At 48.5% G+C, this 17,424-nt stretch overlaps 1 protein-coding gene across 5 annotated transcripts in view; it reads right to left on the minus strand.

Moving 5' to 3' along the window:
* USO1 (USO1 vesicle transport factor) overlaps positions 1-17,424 on the minus strand; it is a 94,840-nt gene that overhangs the window by 75,622 nt on the left and 1,794 nt on the right. For 4 of the 5 annotated variants that reach the window (XM_090031919.1, XM_090031917.1, XM_090031918.1 and 1 more), the window contains exons 2-4: positions 9,674-9,760; positions 8,569-8,633; positions 50-129 (exon numbers count right to left, since the gene is read on the minus strand). In XM_090031919.1, the coding sequence (XP_089888045.1) occupies positions 50-129; positions 8,569-8,633; positions 9,674-9,760 (232 nt within the window). Of the gene's footprint in view, positions 1-49; positions 130-8,568; positions 8,634-9,673; positions 9,761-12,226; positions 12,325-17,424 lie in introns of those variants that run through there. The other variant, XM_090031920.1, reaches the window with a different exon arrangement.

The raw sequence follows: 17,424 nt of genomic DNA on the forward strand, positions 1-17,424 counted from the left end.
AAACTATTATTATCAAGTAAATGCAGAAAAGTTGCTCCAGCAAGCTTACCTTGTTCTTCCTCTTCTAGGTCATTTGATATTACATTGTAGAGGGTGTCCAAAGCATAGCCAATTATTTCGGAATCTGAACTGTAAATAAAAGTACCATATTAGTAACTTAATTATGGTTTCTTCCTTACATTCCTTACAACCATATTTGCAGTGACAAATGTAGTATGTAAAAAGGTCAGATGTAACGAATGGTTTTGCTTTTCATGATGCAATAAAAAATCTGAAAATATCCAGTTACCAAATAAGTTAAAATATTTTTTCTACTTCCATTCCCCAAAATGATTACATTCATGCAGCTAAAAGTCCATACCAAAATGCTCAAGGATACTTCCAAATGTCTGTTCTTTCATGGCTCATTCCAGCTACCCAGAATTTTTCCAGTAACTGTATGTTAAGGTCAAACTGATCACTTCAAAGCATAATTTATTTTGCTCTTTTCATGTTCACTGTGGTAATGATACTGGATAGATCTTTGATGCAGGTATACTGATCTTGAGTCATGTCTCTTTAAAATAAACTGCCAACAGCACGAGTTAATAAAAACTTTACTTAAGAAATCAAAGTATTTCAAAGAGAATGCAGGACATTTAAAATCCCAAGATTTATAATTTTGTACTTCATGACATAAACAAGAATTTATTTATTTAGGTTTTAAAAACAGACTATTTTCCAAGGTTGCAGAAGCTCCAACAGTATTAGTAAAAAAATTCCCTCAGGAAGGCTGGTTTCAGGCCATTTAGGGCTTTCTAATTCAAAGCATTACTTTGAATTCCCTCGAGAGACCATGGGACAGTCACTGGAGATCCCCATATGCTGGTGTCACATGCTCCCAGCAAGATGCACTTCTCAATGAGCCAGGCCATGTATTCTGTACCAGTTGCAGTCCTGAAATGATTTTAGGATATAGCTCCCTGTACAACATGTCACCCAAGCAACTAATGGTGAATGTACTTCATCAAGAAACTAGAGATACACCGATATAGCTGTCTACATAGTATCAGCACAGATAAAAGGAAAATTGACATTACTGGCAATCGGATTTTTCTGGCTGATGTGGCCAATAATGTCGCTGGTAAAAGCCGTATGTATGTGCACAGCCACAGCATGCACGCGGCCAGCCTAGCAGCTTGGAAAACAGTGTCCAGCCGGTAAGCCTGTTGGAGGGAAGGAACAGAGGGGAGTGGAGGGGTGTGTAGGGGGATAGGTTGAGGCTCCCACAGTGAGAGAGGGAGTGGAGCTGAGGCTGCCTGGCCAGGATGGGGTGTGGGGCAGAGCGGTGAGCAGCTCATCCAGGAAGGAAGTTGGAGCAGGGGCTCCCACTGCTGCACGCACCCCCAGGGGAGACATGGGGGGCACGTTCTCCAAATCTGTGCGCAGGGCAAGAGCAGACTGCAACCAGGGGCTGCGCCAGCTTCTTCCAGGCTGGGGAGCTGGACTGGGGCTGTGCTTGGGGCAGGCAGTGGCAACATGGAGAGCTGGGCTACAGGGTGGGGGAAGAGGGCTACAGCCACCACAAAATTTGTCATAGCCCCCCCAAGCCCCTCCTCCCAGTGCTGCCACCACCTGCCCCAAGAGCCTGGCTCAGGCTCACCACCGAGAAAAGCCCAGCACTGTCCCTGGCCCCAGCCTACAGCAGGCAACCCACCCTTACCCCGTGCACAGATCCAAGGGATACATGCCCCCTATACCTCCCCCGAGGGTGCGTGCAGCAGCAGGAGCTGCTCCCCTCCCCCCACACCCCCAAGGACCATCCACTCACAGCTCTGTTCTATGGCCCACCACAGCTGCCATGCCCCAGCCCCAGCCCCATTCCTTCCTTCACCATGAGGGCCTCAATCTGCCCCCACATTCCCCTTCCCTCCCCAACCCCGCAACAGACTTACAACCCAATGCTGCTCTCCAAGCTGCCAGACTGCATATCAGCAATCGGATCTATGTCAGTCAATATGGTTTATTACCAATGGCTGATTATTATCAGCCCAAAAAATCTTTATCAGTGCACCCCTACAAAAAACAACAAAAACAAAAATGAAGAAAGCCTGGAATCTCCCCTTTCATTGCTCCTCCAACCCACTCCTTCGATCTTGTCTGGGTTATGTAGTGTGCTCTCCTCCATACCCTAATACCCAGCAGACACTGGCTGGGGCAGCAAAATGCACCCAGGTGGGAGTACACAAATGCAAAGTTGAGTCCCATCAACATACTGGGAGATCACATCACTGTACCAATTCACAAACTCTCTTATAATTCCTGTATCCATTTCAACATGAATGGGATGGCAATGGAATGGCACCCATATGTCAGAGCTCTTCGGGAAAAGCAACTGTTCGCAGCTACTCTAAGATTTCAGGGAGAAAGAATAAAGCTGCCAATAAGCAACCTCATCCATGCACAAGATGTTCTATCACAGAGAACCACACCCTATCAAAATCAATGGTACCCAAACCAAACCCTCAGCAGGCATCACTAACTGAAATGTTAGCAAACAGACCAGACCCCTGCTCTCTAAAGATCTTATTCTGACACTAGCAAATTGCCTGTTAAGAATGAGGGACAGGATAGGAAGGAAAGGTGGAGGAGGAGCACTCTACATCAAGGAGGAATATACTTCCTCGTTAATCAGCAAGGGGGTGGGGGGGGGCACTCTGAGGTGCTCTGGGTTAGAGTAAAAGGCAGTCCAGGGGAGAGAGACTTAACGGTGGGAGTCTACTATAGACCTCCCAACCAGGGAGAAGAGCTCGACCAGGAATTCTTAGGTCAGCTCAGAGGCAGTGAGGGCTAAGGATGTGGTCATCATGGGGGACCTGAACTTCCCAGACATCTGCTGGGAGGAGCAGTCAGCCAAGTCTGATCGCTCACGTCGGTTCTTAGCCAGAGTGCAGGACCTCCATCTAACCCAGGAGGTGCACAGTCCCACCAGGGGAGACGCCATGTTGGACCTGGTGCTGGCCACGGGTGATGACCTGGTGAGGGGGCTGCGGGTGATGGGCCACCTGGGAGACAGTGATCATCGCTTGCTGGAATTCACCATCCAGCGTAAGGTGGCAAAGGGCTGCAGCAAGGCAACAGCCCTAGACTTTAGGAGGGCTGACTTCAACAAGCTAAGGAGGATCGTTGGGGAAGCGCTGAGGACCCAGAGGGGAAGGGAATCAGATGTCGAAGGGGAGTGGTTGCTCCTTAAGGAGACGATCCTCCATGCCCAAAGGGAGGTAATCCCAACAAGGGTAAAAGGGAGCAGGAGGGCACATAAACCCCCATGGCTCACTAAGAGCATCCGGGAATGTCTCCTTGCTAAAAGGGAGGCATACACCCAATGGAGAGATGGGGTCATCACCAAGAAGGACTATGTTACAGTCGCCCGAGGATGTAGGGGGGCAGTCAGGAGGGCCAAGGCAGAGATGGAGATAGGACTAGCTTCCCGGATTGGGGACAATAAGTCCTTCTTCAAATACATAGGGGGTAAAAAGAGGGTCCCGGGTAATGTGGGGCCCCTGCAGGACATAATGGGCAACTTAGTCATCACGCCAGATGACAAAGCTAACATATTTAACGATTTCTTTGCCTCTGTCTTCCTAAGTAGGGACCAGTTCAGCCACCTCCCTGCTGGGCCCCCCTCGGGCCCCGGGAGAGACACGCCTGGGCCAGGGGTTAGCGAGGAGTTAGTTAGGGTACTTCTGGAGAGGCTGGATGTGTTCAAGTCCGCTGGTCCGGACGATCTTCACCCTAGGGTTCTACAGGAACTGGCCGAGGTCATTGCGGGACCCCTGGCGTGGCTCTATGAGCACTCGTGGTGCTCTGGTGAGGTGCCGGAGGACTGGAAGAGGGCCAATGTGGTCCCTATCTTCAAAAAGGGAAAAAAAGAGGACCCGGGAAATTACAGGCCAGTTAGTCTTACCTCAATCCCGGGTAAGCTCTTTGAAAAAATTATCCTGGCACACATCCAGGAGGGCCTTGCGGGGGAATGCATGCTCAGGGGCAACCAACATGGGTTCATCAGTGGCAGGTCTTGTCAGACCAACCTGGTGGCCTTTTACGATCAGGTCACCAAATCATTAGACGCAGGGGTTGCTGTGGATGTAGTCTTTCTGGACTTCCGGAAGGCTTTCGACACTGTCTCTCACCCTGTCCTCATCAAAAAGCTGGGAGACTGCGGTGTCGATGCCCACACGGTCAAATGGGTCGCCAACTGGTTAGAGGGCCGCACCCAGAGGGTGGTAGTGGATGGGTTCTTCTCGACCTGGAAGGACGTGGGCAGTGGGGTTCCGCAGGGCTCAGTCCTCGGGCCCGCACTGTTCAACATCTTCATCGGTGACTTGGATGAGGGGGTAGAAAGCACCCTGTTCAAATTTGCTGATGACACTAAGATGTGGGGGGATGTGGGTGCACTAGAAGGGTGCAATAGGCTACAAGCTGACCTTGACAGGTTGCAACGGTGGGCGGATGAGAATAGGATGGGGTTTAACACTGATAAGTGCAAGGTGTTGCACATGGGGAGGAAGAACCGGCACCACACTTACAGGTTGGGGAACTCCCCTCTTGCCAGCACGGAGACGGAAAAGGATCTTGGAGTCGTCATTGACTCCACGATGAACATGGGCCGGCAGTGTGGGGAGGCAGTCAAGAAGGCCAACCGTACCCTGTCATGCATCCACAGATGCATCTCGAGCAGGTCCAGGGAGGTGATCCTCCCCCTCTATGCGGCACTGGTCAGGCCGCAGCTGGAGTACTGCGTCCAGTTCTGGGCGCCACACTTCAAGAGGGACGTGGATGATATGGAAAGAGTCCAGAGGAGGGCCACTCATATGATCAGGGGTCAGCAGGGCAGGCCTTATGAGGAGAGGCTACAGGACCTGAACCTGTTTAGCCTCCACAAGAGAAGGTTAAGGGGGGACCTTGTGGCCTGCTACAAACTGGTCAGGGGGGATCAGCGGGTATTGGGGGAGTCCCTGTTCCCCCGTGCGCTGCCAGGAGTGACCAGGAATAATGGTCACAAGCTGGCGGAGGGTAAGTTTAGATTAGATATTAGGAGGCGCTACTTCACAGTCAGGGCGGCTAGGGCCTGGAACCGGCTTCCAGGGGAAGTGGTGCAGGCTCCTAGCCTGGGGATTTTTAAAAGGAAGTTAGATAAGCACCTTGCCGGGGTCATCTGACCCCGGTGCTCTTTCCTGCCAAGGCAGGGGGTCGGACTAGATGATCTACCTAGGTCCCTTCCGACTCTAGCTACTACGATACTATGAATGATGGATGAATTTCAAATAACAAAAAACTAACAGAGGGCAAGGGAAAGGGCGCTTCACACTTCACAACAGCCCCAGGGCTTCCTTCATGCCACCCCCTGGTGCCTCCTTACGTACTCGGGGCTCAGAACGGGGCCATTGCTGCTTGTCTCCTGCCTTGCACCTCTGCCTGGCTCCCTCTTTTCCTCAGCTAGCCCCTCCCTCTACCCCACCCCCAGACCAGGCTCCTGGCACCCTCCCAGAAAGAGCTCAGTAGAAACAGCCCTGGCCCCTGACTTTTTTCCCCAGTTCTCGAAGTTGGGATCATCCTGATATGGTCACTAAACAAATGCTAAGGTGCAGGTGGCCTTACTGACTGTGTCCTTCACATTGACAGCCCATGTTCATTTTGGAATCGATAATGACTCCAAAATCCCTTTCAGTCACTGTGCTGATGAGAAGGGAGTTCCCCAGCCTATAGCTTTGCTGCTGGTTCAATGCTAAATGAAAGGTTGTTTTCGCAGAGTCAGACTAACCTACAGGTGAAGCAACAATTGAAATATTGTTGAAATATTGCTTGAAAAATTCAGCACATTTCTAATCATCTGAATTATATAGATTTTGTACTGTACATTGTTGCTACCTTCATTCTCTTAATCATAGCAGAATCAAAAACAGTATTATACTAAAATTTCTGCAATTTCATTTTTCACCCGAGATTGGACAATACAATTCCAGACGTGAGCAACAGATAAAAGATGATAAACATACAACACTGAGTCAATTTCAGATGATTTCTTTCACTACTGCAGGAACTACAAATCATCCAAATCAAGTCCTGTGATTTTATTTCTCCCTCAAGTCACAAGACAATCAGGTACCCACTCTTATGGGTTTAAGAAATGGCTGAAGCAACCTATTGCTTTTTTCCTTTGGCTGCATGGTGGTTTATGTCCATCTGGTGCTAAAGAATATATTTTTGTTAAATATGCTTGTACATGCTGCAAATTACTAATAAGTAATAAAATGCTACTCTTCTGCAGTTGCTTATGAATTCCAATTCAAGAGATATGGCACTACAGCAGCACAAGAAGGCTCTCACGTGCTAGTTCGTTAAAATAATTCTAGGAGAGAGATTCTTCATTTAAGTAAGAATTCAAGCTACATGCATTTTTAATTGCTACTGGTCTCCAATTCTCAGGTCTATGTCTAGACATTTACTTTGTAAACCTGAACCCTTTCTTCTCCAACCTAATTTTCTCCAAACCTGCTTCACTGCCTCTTTTGAATTCCCTTCCAAGGGCTAGCCAATCCTTAAAGCACTGATCCAAGACTTTAAGAAAAACAGCAAATTACTTTCCTCCTTCACCCTACCCAAGGCAAGAAACAGACCTGCCCCACAAATATTACTGTAGCCTCATGCTGGTTCTACTTAGAGTAAATAACAAAGAACAGAGGTAAAGGTATAATGAAAGCAAAAGTCAAAAACACTATAGCAAATACATGGGGCATGACAAGCTGCCGTCCTTCAGAAATCAGAATCACTTCAACCTTTGAAAACTTAAGCCATAAAGCGAAGTCACCTTTGGGTATTCGGCAGCTGCCTGCGTCCACTTTGATTCAGAATACCTCATTCTGGACACTGGTCTGCCCCCATTCATACTATGCCCTATTTTTCTTGGTCTGCTTTGAGAAGATGCTTTCCGCCACTGCTCCTTTGCTTCACTCAGGAATCCAAGGTGAATAACCTTGCAATCACTTCAGTCCCAGTCCTGTGAGAGAATGTACTGTGACCCATCCCCCACCCCAAGTAGCATGAGAAGAAAAGCACATGACACTGACATCAGAATCTGTGTGCACATGTTCATTTGTAGCACTATATACTGCCTCAGCACTTTGGTCACTACAAAAAATAGTGTGCTATTGGAGTGTGAGCACATTCAGAGCCCCCTGACTGAAACACTACAAAGCCCCCAAAAGGCATACTCATCAGCCAAAGGCCAACAGTACATTGCTCCTTTTCTCTCTTCCCCCTCCCCCACCCAGTCCCCAGGGGAGCCTATTAGTGAGTCTGACAGGCTCAGCAGATCACCTGTTGCTGTCACGGCAACAGCTGCTGATCAGCCCAACAGCTGATCAAAGTCTGCCTCTTCCAATCAGCTGTTGCTGACTGATGCCTCAGAAAAGCAGGGTAGTCTAGCTCTCTGACAGCTGCAGCTCTACTCTGTTCAAACTATTAGGGAGCCAGTCACTCTCTCCCTCCTCCTCAGGGGAGAGAGGAGCACTGCAAAATGCTGAGGGTTTAAGAGACCTCCTTGTAGCACTACAGTTAAGTGTCAACACGTTACCCATGGCACTTCAAAAGGCAGCCCTACAAAGATCTTGTCTGAAACAGGAACACCCTTGTGGCACATCCACCCCCACTCCATCACTGCAAATATACAAAAGTAATATGTGCACATAGCCAAATAAGTACATGACTCTGCAAAGAGGGTCATTAATAAATGAAGTTTATTTTCTATCTATGGGACTTTTTACCAAGTTTAATTTTCCCTGAGCTGAGGAAGGGTGCGCGTAACCAAAAGCTTGCAGAAAAAATATAATTTTGCAATTTCTTAGTTAGTCTAATAAAAGGTATCATCTCTGAACCAGAAGTTCTAGAGTTTTACATTTCTTTTTGTCTCAGACCAACATGGCTAACAAATACATCCCAGAACCTGGAAAGAGGAAACTATTACAAGGTGGTCAAGATGCAAAAAATAAATAAATAAATAAAAATTAAAAAAATAAAATCAGCTGAAGAGGCAGCTGGGGAAACGGAATTTTTTTCTTTTATTTGAACCTTTTTCTTTCCAATCTAAGTGAACGATTTTTGCCTTAATAGGAACCATTTCAACATAAGCATACCACAGTCGTTAGATTATTCAAGCTATTCAATGTCAGTATTTACACTGTTCCTTGCAACAGAAATATTTTTACCAATCTAAAGTTGTCAGATTCATTTCAACTTTAACAGTCAATCCATAAACTAGTATTTTGTCCCAGTGCATTTAGGAGTCTCATGCAACTCATTTCATATACCTTCCTCCTTCCCTTCCCTATATTGCCATTACTTTAAGACTATTTTAACTGACCCTCCCATGTAGCATTTTTGTTCTTACTAATAACTTTAGGATTCTATTCACCTACAGACCTGGATTTTTTTTTAATATTCTTCAAAGCAGGGAGAAGTGAAAGAAGAGGAAGTAGTTTGAGAAAAATAACCACGGTGAGTTCATTCTTACAGGTAGAATATGCTTACCGGTCTGTCTGGAGAACCTGGATAAGATGATCCATAGCCTGGCTCCCCACTTCCAGGCGATATTTCTGTCCAGAAAATAATTAAAAATGGAATAAGGAGGTTTGCACAACAAACTAAGATATCACTTTCTAAACAAGCGTGCCACAGAGAACACTGTATACTGTACAGGACTACAGGAAGTTATTAGGGGTGCAGAGATTTTTGGGGCCAATACTGATAGCTGATTTTTAAGGAGACATATTGGCCAATACCGATCCCATTTCCAATATGCAGCTCTTCAGCTTGAAAAGCTGCGTCCTGTTGGCAGATCTGGTGTGGTGGAAGGGGAGGAAAGGTTTGTGGGGAGGCAGCAGATCAAGGCCCCTGTGGTGAGGGATGGAATGGGACTGGGGCAGGCACTGACCAGCTGGGGCAGGGTGGGGAGGGACAAAAGACAGAGCTGCAAGCAGCTCACCCAGGGAGCAAGGGCATGTGTCTCCCGGATCTGCGCAGCACAGGGCGGACTGCAGCCATGGGCCAGGGCTGAGGAACAGTTTGTCAGGAGGCTGCAGGGAGAGATGCAGGGTGGCTCCCGCTGCTGTGCGTGGCTCATCTGGTGCTCATTTGGCAGTTCCCGCGGCTCATACTGGAGAGCATGGAGGGGGGTGTTCCTAGATCTGCCTGGCCAGGAAGAGCCTGGCCCCAGCCCACCCACCGCAGATCTGAAGGCACATGCCCCCGCCACATGCCCTCCCAGACAAGCAGCGGAAGTCCACCCCACATCCTTCCCACACCCCAACGAGCCACGCCTCCATCCCACCTCCACCCCGGCTGGGCAGCCCCTGCCCCAGCCCCAACCCCACACATCCGCTCACAGCAGGGGCCCTGACCTGCACCCCCATGCTCTTTCCACCTCCCCTTCCACCACATCAGACTTACACGCTTCAGGCTCTGTTCCTCATTGCCTAGGTGCTGTGCTATGGCTGCACACACACATAAATGGGCATTTATCAGACAACTTATCCGCTGCATCAGGCCAATTTCTGATGCAGAAAATTTTCTTTACGTTGGTGCTGTCTGGTATCAGACTGATGCATCGGTGCACCTCTAGAAGTTACGCACATACCTTTGACAATGATTTAAGGGCACGAACAGCATCCCTTCGATCATCCAGTAAAGTAGAAGAAGCTACCCTGTCACAGAGTTTCTGAATCTGTAATAGGAAAGACAGTGTATTAGGTGACAGTCAGTGAAACTGACTGCTCCTACTCATTATAAAGAATACTGCTGACAGCTATCAGTCACCTTTATGGTTGCTAATCTCAGAACTTTATTCCTTCCAGTGCTTTATGCTACAGCAGAGTCTATGGTAGGTGTACCACCAGAGGTGCACAGACCACCTACCAGTGGTATGAGACCACAGCATGTGGGAGTGATCAGGGCAACCATCCAGCAGGCACGGCTTCAGCCAGCACTACACATCACAACAAGGGGTGCAGCCTCTGCCAGGCAGTCTATTGCCAGCACTCCCTGTGCGCATATGCAGCTGTTGCACTCACCGGGTATGGGTGGGAAGCCCCAGGCACCTTCTCCTGGAGGGCACAAAATGCAGCTGGCCCCGGCAAGTGTGGGGAGTGCCAGTAATACAGACTGCCTGGTGGAGGATGCACCCTTCACAGGCTGAAACTGTACCTCATTGGGTGCCCTGACCACCCCCACCCGCTGCTGTGCCATGTGAGGGAATGGGGGGGGGTCCCCACAACCCACAACCCCACACCCTGCCTCACAACCCACACCCTGCCGCCACATATACACAAGCCCCCAACATACTCTATGCTCTCCCACACACAGCCACAGCCCCTCACAACCCCTACCATACACACACACCCACACCCCCTCACACACCACCTGGTGGTACTTAAGGTTGTACCATTTTAAATTGGTGCTGCGCAACCTGTCAGAGTTTGGGAACCACTGTGCTACAGCCATAAGGCTAACACTGTTGCAGAACTGTGACAGTAGTTTATATAGGCAGCCAGTTTCATAGGTCTACCATGCACATTAGGAAAAGAGCTGTTTGCTAAACAAGCCCACTGCAATAGGCCTGGGCTGTAATAGAAACTGCTATAAAGTTATTGCATGAAGCTTAATTTTAATAATGGGATAAGACAAATAATTATTACTCTGTTAAGATGATTACTCATTAGAGAATGGCATGCTTAGCTGCCTGGACACTGCAAGTACCCCAACAGGAATTCTAATCTTATAAAATCCGTAGTCTGTCTGTCTATCCATAATGCTTTATTCACACTCCGATTGGCCAACGAAAACAACCAATCGGAGTGCAAATACAGCGTTCAGCCAGGAGGAGGTGGTGTGCCACCATGATGGTAGGGACACAGAAGACAGAGCTGGAGTGCGGGGCCAGATGCTGAGCTATGTCCCCGCCAGCTCCCCAGGTGGGGGAAGCAGCCCTGAAATGGCAGGGGCGAGGGTGGAGGGACTGAGCCTGGCTCCAGGCCTCTATCCCTACCCCTCCCCACTGGCAGGCAACAGAGTGGATGGGCCAGCACTGCTGGCCCTGCCCCCCGCGGCAAGGCCAGCACTGCTGGCCCCAGCCCCCCGACCCTGCAGGCGGCAGCAACGGAGAGGTTGGAGGAGGGGCGGGGCCAGCAGCGCTCCCCCTGCTTCCTGCAGGCTGCAAAAATGGAGGGGGGTGGGGCAAAGCCAGTACTGCTGGCCATGCCCCCCCCAGTATTGCAGGCCGCAGCAACAGAGTGGATGGGGGCAACGGCCCAACCCCAGCCCCAAAGCAGCCAGAGGGGAGAGGGTGAGTGAGCCCAGCCCCAAAGGTGGGGGAGTGGGCCCGGATGCAGGCTGCTGTCCCCGGCTACCCCCTATCATTTTTGACAAGCAATTGGCTAGTAGAATATAATGATACAGACACAGAAATCCAGAATGAAACAAAAATGGACTCAAAATTTACCAAGGCCTGAAAATGGAACAAGAGATTTCTATTATGCAGGCTATTTTATTTTTAGAAATTCCCAATAGGTCAGGTTCCCTCTAAATTACTGTTGTTTTGTACATAAACCCTGGCTTTTTGTTAGAGACCTTCATGAACTCAACATTTCAGAAAAAGCCTCTTCCTGTATTTGACCCAAGCAGCAGTAGATCAAGAAGCTAGCTCAAAATTTTTGGCCTGTCTGAAGCAGCTCCCATTTCAAAAATCAATACATTCTAATGAAGGTTTCCTTGTGTTCATCAATACTGACTTAGTCCAAAGTTCAAAAAAAAACTTTGAACTCCAGTTCCCAAACCTTTTCTCTTGAAAGAAGAGACTATGATTTGACTGAAGACCATCAGTTCCATACACAGAAAAAATGGGACATTTTGTCATACTACCAACACAACTTAGATCCTATTCATATCACTTTGGTTCCATCCTAATCCACCTTCCCAAAATCTTAGAAACAAGAGAATGAAAGAAAGGGGCAGAGAAATCCTTTTCCTCAGTGTCAGAGACAGATGCTAGTTATATGCCTATAATCCCTGGTTGGTCTGAAGCATTCAAGCCCTCATTCACCATTTTGACAGGTTGCTAGCCAGTCCATATACTAATCTGACTAAGAATCAGATACACCTCAAAGAGCTGGAGCGACTGCTAATACTGACTTACTTCCATGCAGTCCCATTCTTTTTCCTGTGCCTCCTTGAGGGAATACTGATTGAGTCACTCCACTGTGATAACTACTTTTCCATGTAATGGGTGATATCCTGACAACAAAAGAAACTGATTATGCTGTATACTCACATGAAACAAACCAAATCATTCAAGGGTCCATGCAACAGTTACCTCTTAATTCAGAAAGTTTTCTACTATTAGTTTTCCAGGGTTCCTTCTCCACCATACAGAAATTCAAACCTAACCTAGGCTGGAGGGCCACAATGACTGGACAACATCCAAACATTTAGAAGCATGACAGCTGACAGCCTCAGCAAGTAAGGATTTTTCCCTTGTACCTCCCCACACTACCATCTTTTTTTTCTTTTAACCCTGACTGCTTTAAAATCTTGGGTTTGTGTTCAGCCTGGAACAAGCCCAATGCTGATATCAGTCCCTATTCCAGGGTCTGCAATTATTTCTGGCAGAGGGCCACTAACCCAGTTTTGGCAGGCTGTCGAGGGCCATGTGGGATGCCCTGCCCCCTGGTCACCATCTTGGGACCAATGTCCCAGGGCTAGCACCGGTGGGATGCAAAGCAGGGCACAGGCTAGCAGGGGTCTGTGGAGCCGGGCTGGGCTGCACCAGCAGCAAGAGAGGGGAGCTGGCCTAGCTCCATAGAGCCCCTGCTGGTTGCGACCCCACGCTCCTGCCACCCTGCTCTGGGCGCTGCCGGCACTGGCCTCAGGACACTGGTGCAGGCCACATGCTCCTGCTGGCTCCCACGCCTGCTCACACCCAGAGTCCCCCAGCCCTGCAGTACAGGCAGGGGGCAGCACACTGCCCCAACCCCCTGCTTGCCGGCAGGGCAGAAGCTGGTGCTGAGCATGGGGAAAAGCAGCCCCTTGCCTGGCACTCCCTGCTGCAGGTGCTTGCAGCCCAGGCAGGGCTGTCTACAGCAGGCACAGGCAGCCCCACGTGGGCTGCAAGCAGCTCCAGGGCGGGGCGCTGGCCATGGGGTGAGCAAGGAGCCATTTTTCCCCATGCCCAGCACCAGCTTGTAACCTGGCCCTGCTGCCAGCCTGAGCCCTGCATCAGCTGCAGGCTCGCCCGGCGGCAGCAGCTGTGACCCCCCACTTGCCACACCAGGCAGCGTTGGCTGGTGCTGCCCACCCAATGCTCACGTGCTGGGCAGCCCACAGGCAGCAGTGGCAAACTCTGCCTGGGGCAGCAAGCAGGGGAGCCGCAGCTGCTGTTGCCACACACAGGCCCGATGGGCAGGCCCGGAACCGGCATACAACCCAGGCTGGCTGTGGGGCTGGGTTTCAAGATGGTAATGAGTGCAGGGGGGAAAAGCGGCCCCCCACCTGCCCCACGGCCAGTGCCCCATCCTGCAGTCGCTTGCAGCCCACGCGGGGCTGCCTGTGCCTGCTCCAGACAGCCCTGCGTGGGCTGTGAACAGCTGCAGCAGGGAGCACCAGCCACAGCATGAGCAAGGGGCTGCTCCCCGCGCCCCCCCCAGCTTTTCCCCAGGCTCCTTCCATACCCAGGGTCTTCCTTTGCCCTTCCCCCACCCCTTACCTGACCTTCTAGTGCAGGACAGCCATGTGGTCCCAGGCCAGAAGCCCCTGCTGGGGCCTCCAGCTGGAGGGGGGGGGGATGGACGGGGGGATGGACAGGGCAGAGCAGGGCCCGCTGTTGTGGGAACCTGCTAGGTTTCCCCTGGGTCCTACTGCCCTTGGTTCCTGTCATTTTTTACAGGAACCAAGGGCAGATAAATATTAATTTTCTAAATTTTTTAAGGGCCCCGCAGGCCAGATCTGGCCCACAGGCCATACTCTGCCCATCCCTGCCCTATTCCCATCCACATTTATGGCTTGAACTTACTGGAAGAGATACTTGATCTGCAAAATTAGATTGGAATTGACATACTCTGTATCTCAAAATCAATGATTCTCAACCAGGGTGCTGCAGCCTATGTTAACATTATTCACAAGATGAAGCTAGATATTTCCAATAGGAATCAACAGTGTTGAAAGCATTCTGACCTATTGTGGTCTTTCTGAGTTCTTTGCAACAGAAGAATTGCTCTATTAATTTTCTATAGTCAAAAAAAATCCAAGGTTTGGGGGAGCTGTTTGAATTACAGGTGCGCTGAAAAAAGTTAAGTCTTACAATGGAGCTATTCTCTCCCCAGAATAAAGTTTTCCATGCAAAAATGAATGTTTTCCCTGCATAAACATTTTTGACAAAGATCAAAGGTCACCTTTGCCCCAATACAAATATTTCATACTTCAGCTGCTTTATCCCTTCCTACTCTGGACTCAATCTCCAGTTCATTTTAAAATAATGGTAACCCCAAACCACTGTACCATCTTCACACCAAATCCGGTTTCAAGTGTCAAAATGCACCTATTCTTTAAATTGTGATGTTGCAATTTCACTTCTTCCGAGACAGAAAGGCAAACACGTGACAGTTAACAAATCTTTAAAAAGCAAGTACAGGCTTTGCATCTCAAAAACTGCTTTTTAAAACTATCTGACAAAGCTGTGCTACCAGGAATTTCAGCTTTCCTTTACTGCTGAAGTTAAAAGAAAGCTGGAAACAAGTTACAGCCTTAAATCTGGAAGTGTCATCTACTCAGTGGAAATGACAACTTTAAAACCAGCATTAATTAAAATCAGTCTTCCCTCCTTCCAAAAAGGTCTCAATTCAACTTTAGAATAAACAACCAATTTAAAGCACTGTCAGTTTAAGATTACAGTTTACAATAAAATATTATAACTAAATTTGATATAATTTATTTTAAAACATTTAACATATGCATGATGAAAATATGGCACAAGTCACATTGCATACATAGGACCTTGTATTGTTTTCAATCTTGTAACAGATTGAATGCTAGTATTTACATCTCCCCAAATGTTAGATGCTTTCAATTTCTGTTCTACAAGATTCTTCCTAGATTACTTTTAGTTTCACTTTTGCCTTCTGCTTAACCTTATCCAGAATTTTTCAGTGTAGCTGTTAAACTGCCAAAAGGAAAAACTAACAACTCTTAAAATTATTTTATTAGCTAAATAAGACAATTAAGAAGCTCTACCAATGCATTTATTTCAACTTGTATTAACATTTATGCACCATGACACAAATGAGTAAGAGTTTAGTTATTTTATTCAGTAAAACACGTATCAGTCACCATTTTCTAACAATGAACAAAATGCATGTTCCTAGTATAAGCTGAACTATATAATTGCTTAAATACAGGGGGTATAGCTACAGTGTACCATGATTAGTAAACTACCATGAAAGTTAGCGTAAGTACCACAATGGACAGCATAGTAGCGAAATCAGCATGTCTTAATTGCAATATATCAACCCATATGAATTAAGCTCTCCTTAGGAAAATAGCTAAAAAGTACAACTAGAACAGAACTAAGACAGTGATACAAGTTAGTAGTTGTCATCCCAGGGTACCCGTACCCCTAGGGGTACTTAATTGGGTCACAGGCGGTACACAGAATTCCGTGCATGTGCATGCAGCCACAACGCGGCACGCAGACAGCCAGGAGCAGCCTGGCCACATCATGGAGAGCAGCCGCATCCTGCTGGGCAGGGCAGTGCCTGCCCCTGCTCCAGCCCCACTCCCTTCCTCACCTCAGGAGCCAATGGGAGCACGTAGTGACAGGAGCTGCCTCCTCCCCACCCCGCAGAGCTCAGTGGGCAGCCCATGCCCTACCCCCTCCCCCACTGCTGGGGCCTTAATCTGCCCCCCATGCAGATCTCAGAGCACCCCCCCATGCCTTCCCGGGGTGCACACGTGTCCCCTGGATGAGCTGCTTACATCTCCATTCCATGCCCCGCCCCACTTTGGCTGAGCAGCTCTTGCCCCTACCCCACTCCCTCCCTCACCACAGGGCCTCGCACCCTCCAGCCACCCAGTTTCTCAGAAGGGGTATACTTGTTAAAAAAGGTTGGACCTGAAAAACTATGTACTTAACACAGCATGTACTGCAAGATAGCACAACCCCCTCCTACCCCTTAAACTGACAGAGCCCTTTTTCTTCAGTCAAAATGAAGAAGCTTTGGTTTACCAGGATACAGATAACTGATTATCACCAACAATTACAAACCATTCATAAAATTTAAGCAGAAGGTGTTAGACCATCAGCCAAGGACAGAGAATCACACATCTAACCCTGCAGTTTGGACTCCCAACCTCGTTGCTGATTTGCAATGTGACAATGGTCATTCTACATCTCAGTTTACTCATCCGAAAGATAGTTATTAATAGAATTGCATATTCGCCTTATAAACCAAGGAGTCCTAGGTGTTTAAGCTTTGTAAATGTTATGCAAAAGGTTCACAAAACTACCAATTTCTAAGTGTTTTATGCAGTATTGAAACTGTTTGTTCCATGTATAGAATCTAATTATTAGAAAGTAAGTTATCTTGCGTTCATGCCCACCCCCAATGGCAGGGGGACAGAGAGTGAGGCAAGTGACCCCCCCAAACCTTACCCCCTGCTCAGGAACTGTTGCTCCCAATCCCCAGCTCCAGCCCCAATTTTGCCCAAGTCACAAAGCATATGTTTGCTGTTGCTCCAGCTCCAACCACACAGCAGTGGTTGCAACAGCAGCAGCTCTGGGACAGCCGCCACTGCTGCATGGCCAGAAGACAGCAGGGTGGAACAAGAGACAGAGACACCCCCCTCCCTCCCGCCTCTGTAATTACTTGCAGAATTCTTCTGGACTCCAAGATTTGGCTATATGGATTTATATATTCTATTTATAGAATATCTACATATTCTCACCCCCCACACAAAAGGATGAAAAAAAAAAGAGAGAAATAAAAACGCATTAAGCCAGGGGTTTTCAACCTTTTTGGGTCAGCGTACCTCTGGCGGCCAGTCAAGAAGGAAGGAGTTGCCCAGTGGCCAGTCAAGGAGTGTGGGGGGTGCCCCCCCCGGTGGGCAATCGGTGAGCATGCTGGCAGCAGAAATGGCAGCAGCGCCCACTGCCAAATACCCAGAGGCCTTCCCAAGTACCCCCAGGGGTACGCGTGCTCTCAGTTGAAAACCTCTGTAATAAGCCATCTACACACGGCGAAACTTGTTTCAGGATGGCAAACAAGGTAGAGAAGGGAGCTACATTTCTAACTGTGTACAGGTAATAACCCGCAATAAGCCATTCTAAGTCACTGGGAATATAAA

This window comes from Crocodylus siamensis, chromosome 2 (assembly GCF_052110815.1).
Source record: "Crocodylus siamensis isolate JL-2025a chromosome 2, ASM5211081v1, whole genome shotgun sequence".
Classification (NCBI taxonomy): Eukaryota; Metazoa; Chordata; order Crocodylia; family Crocodylidae; genus Crocodylus; species Crocodylus siamensis.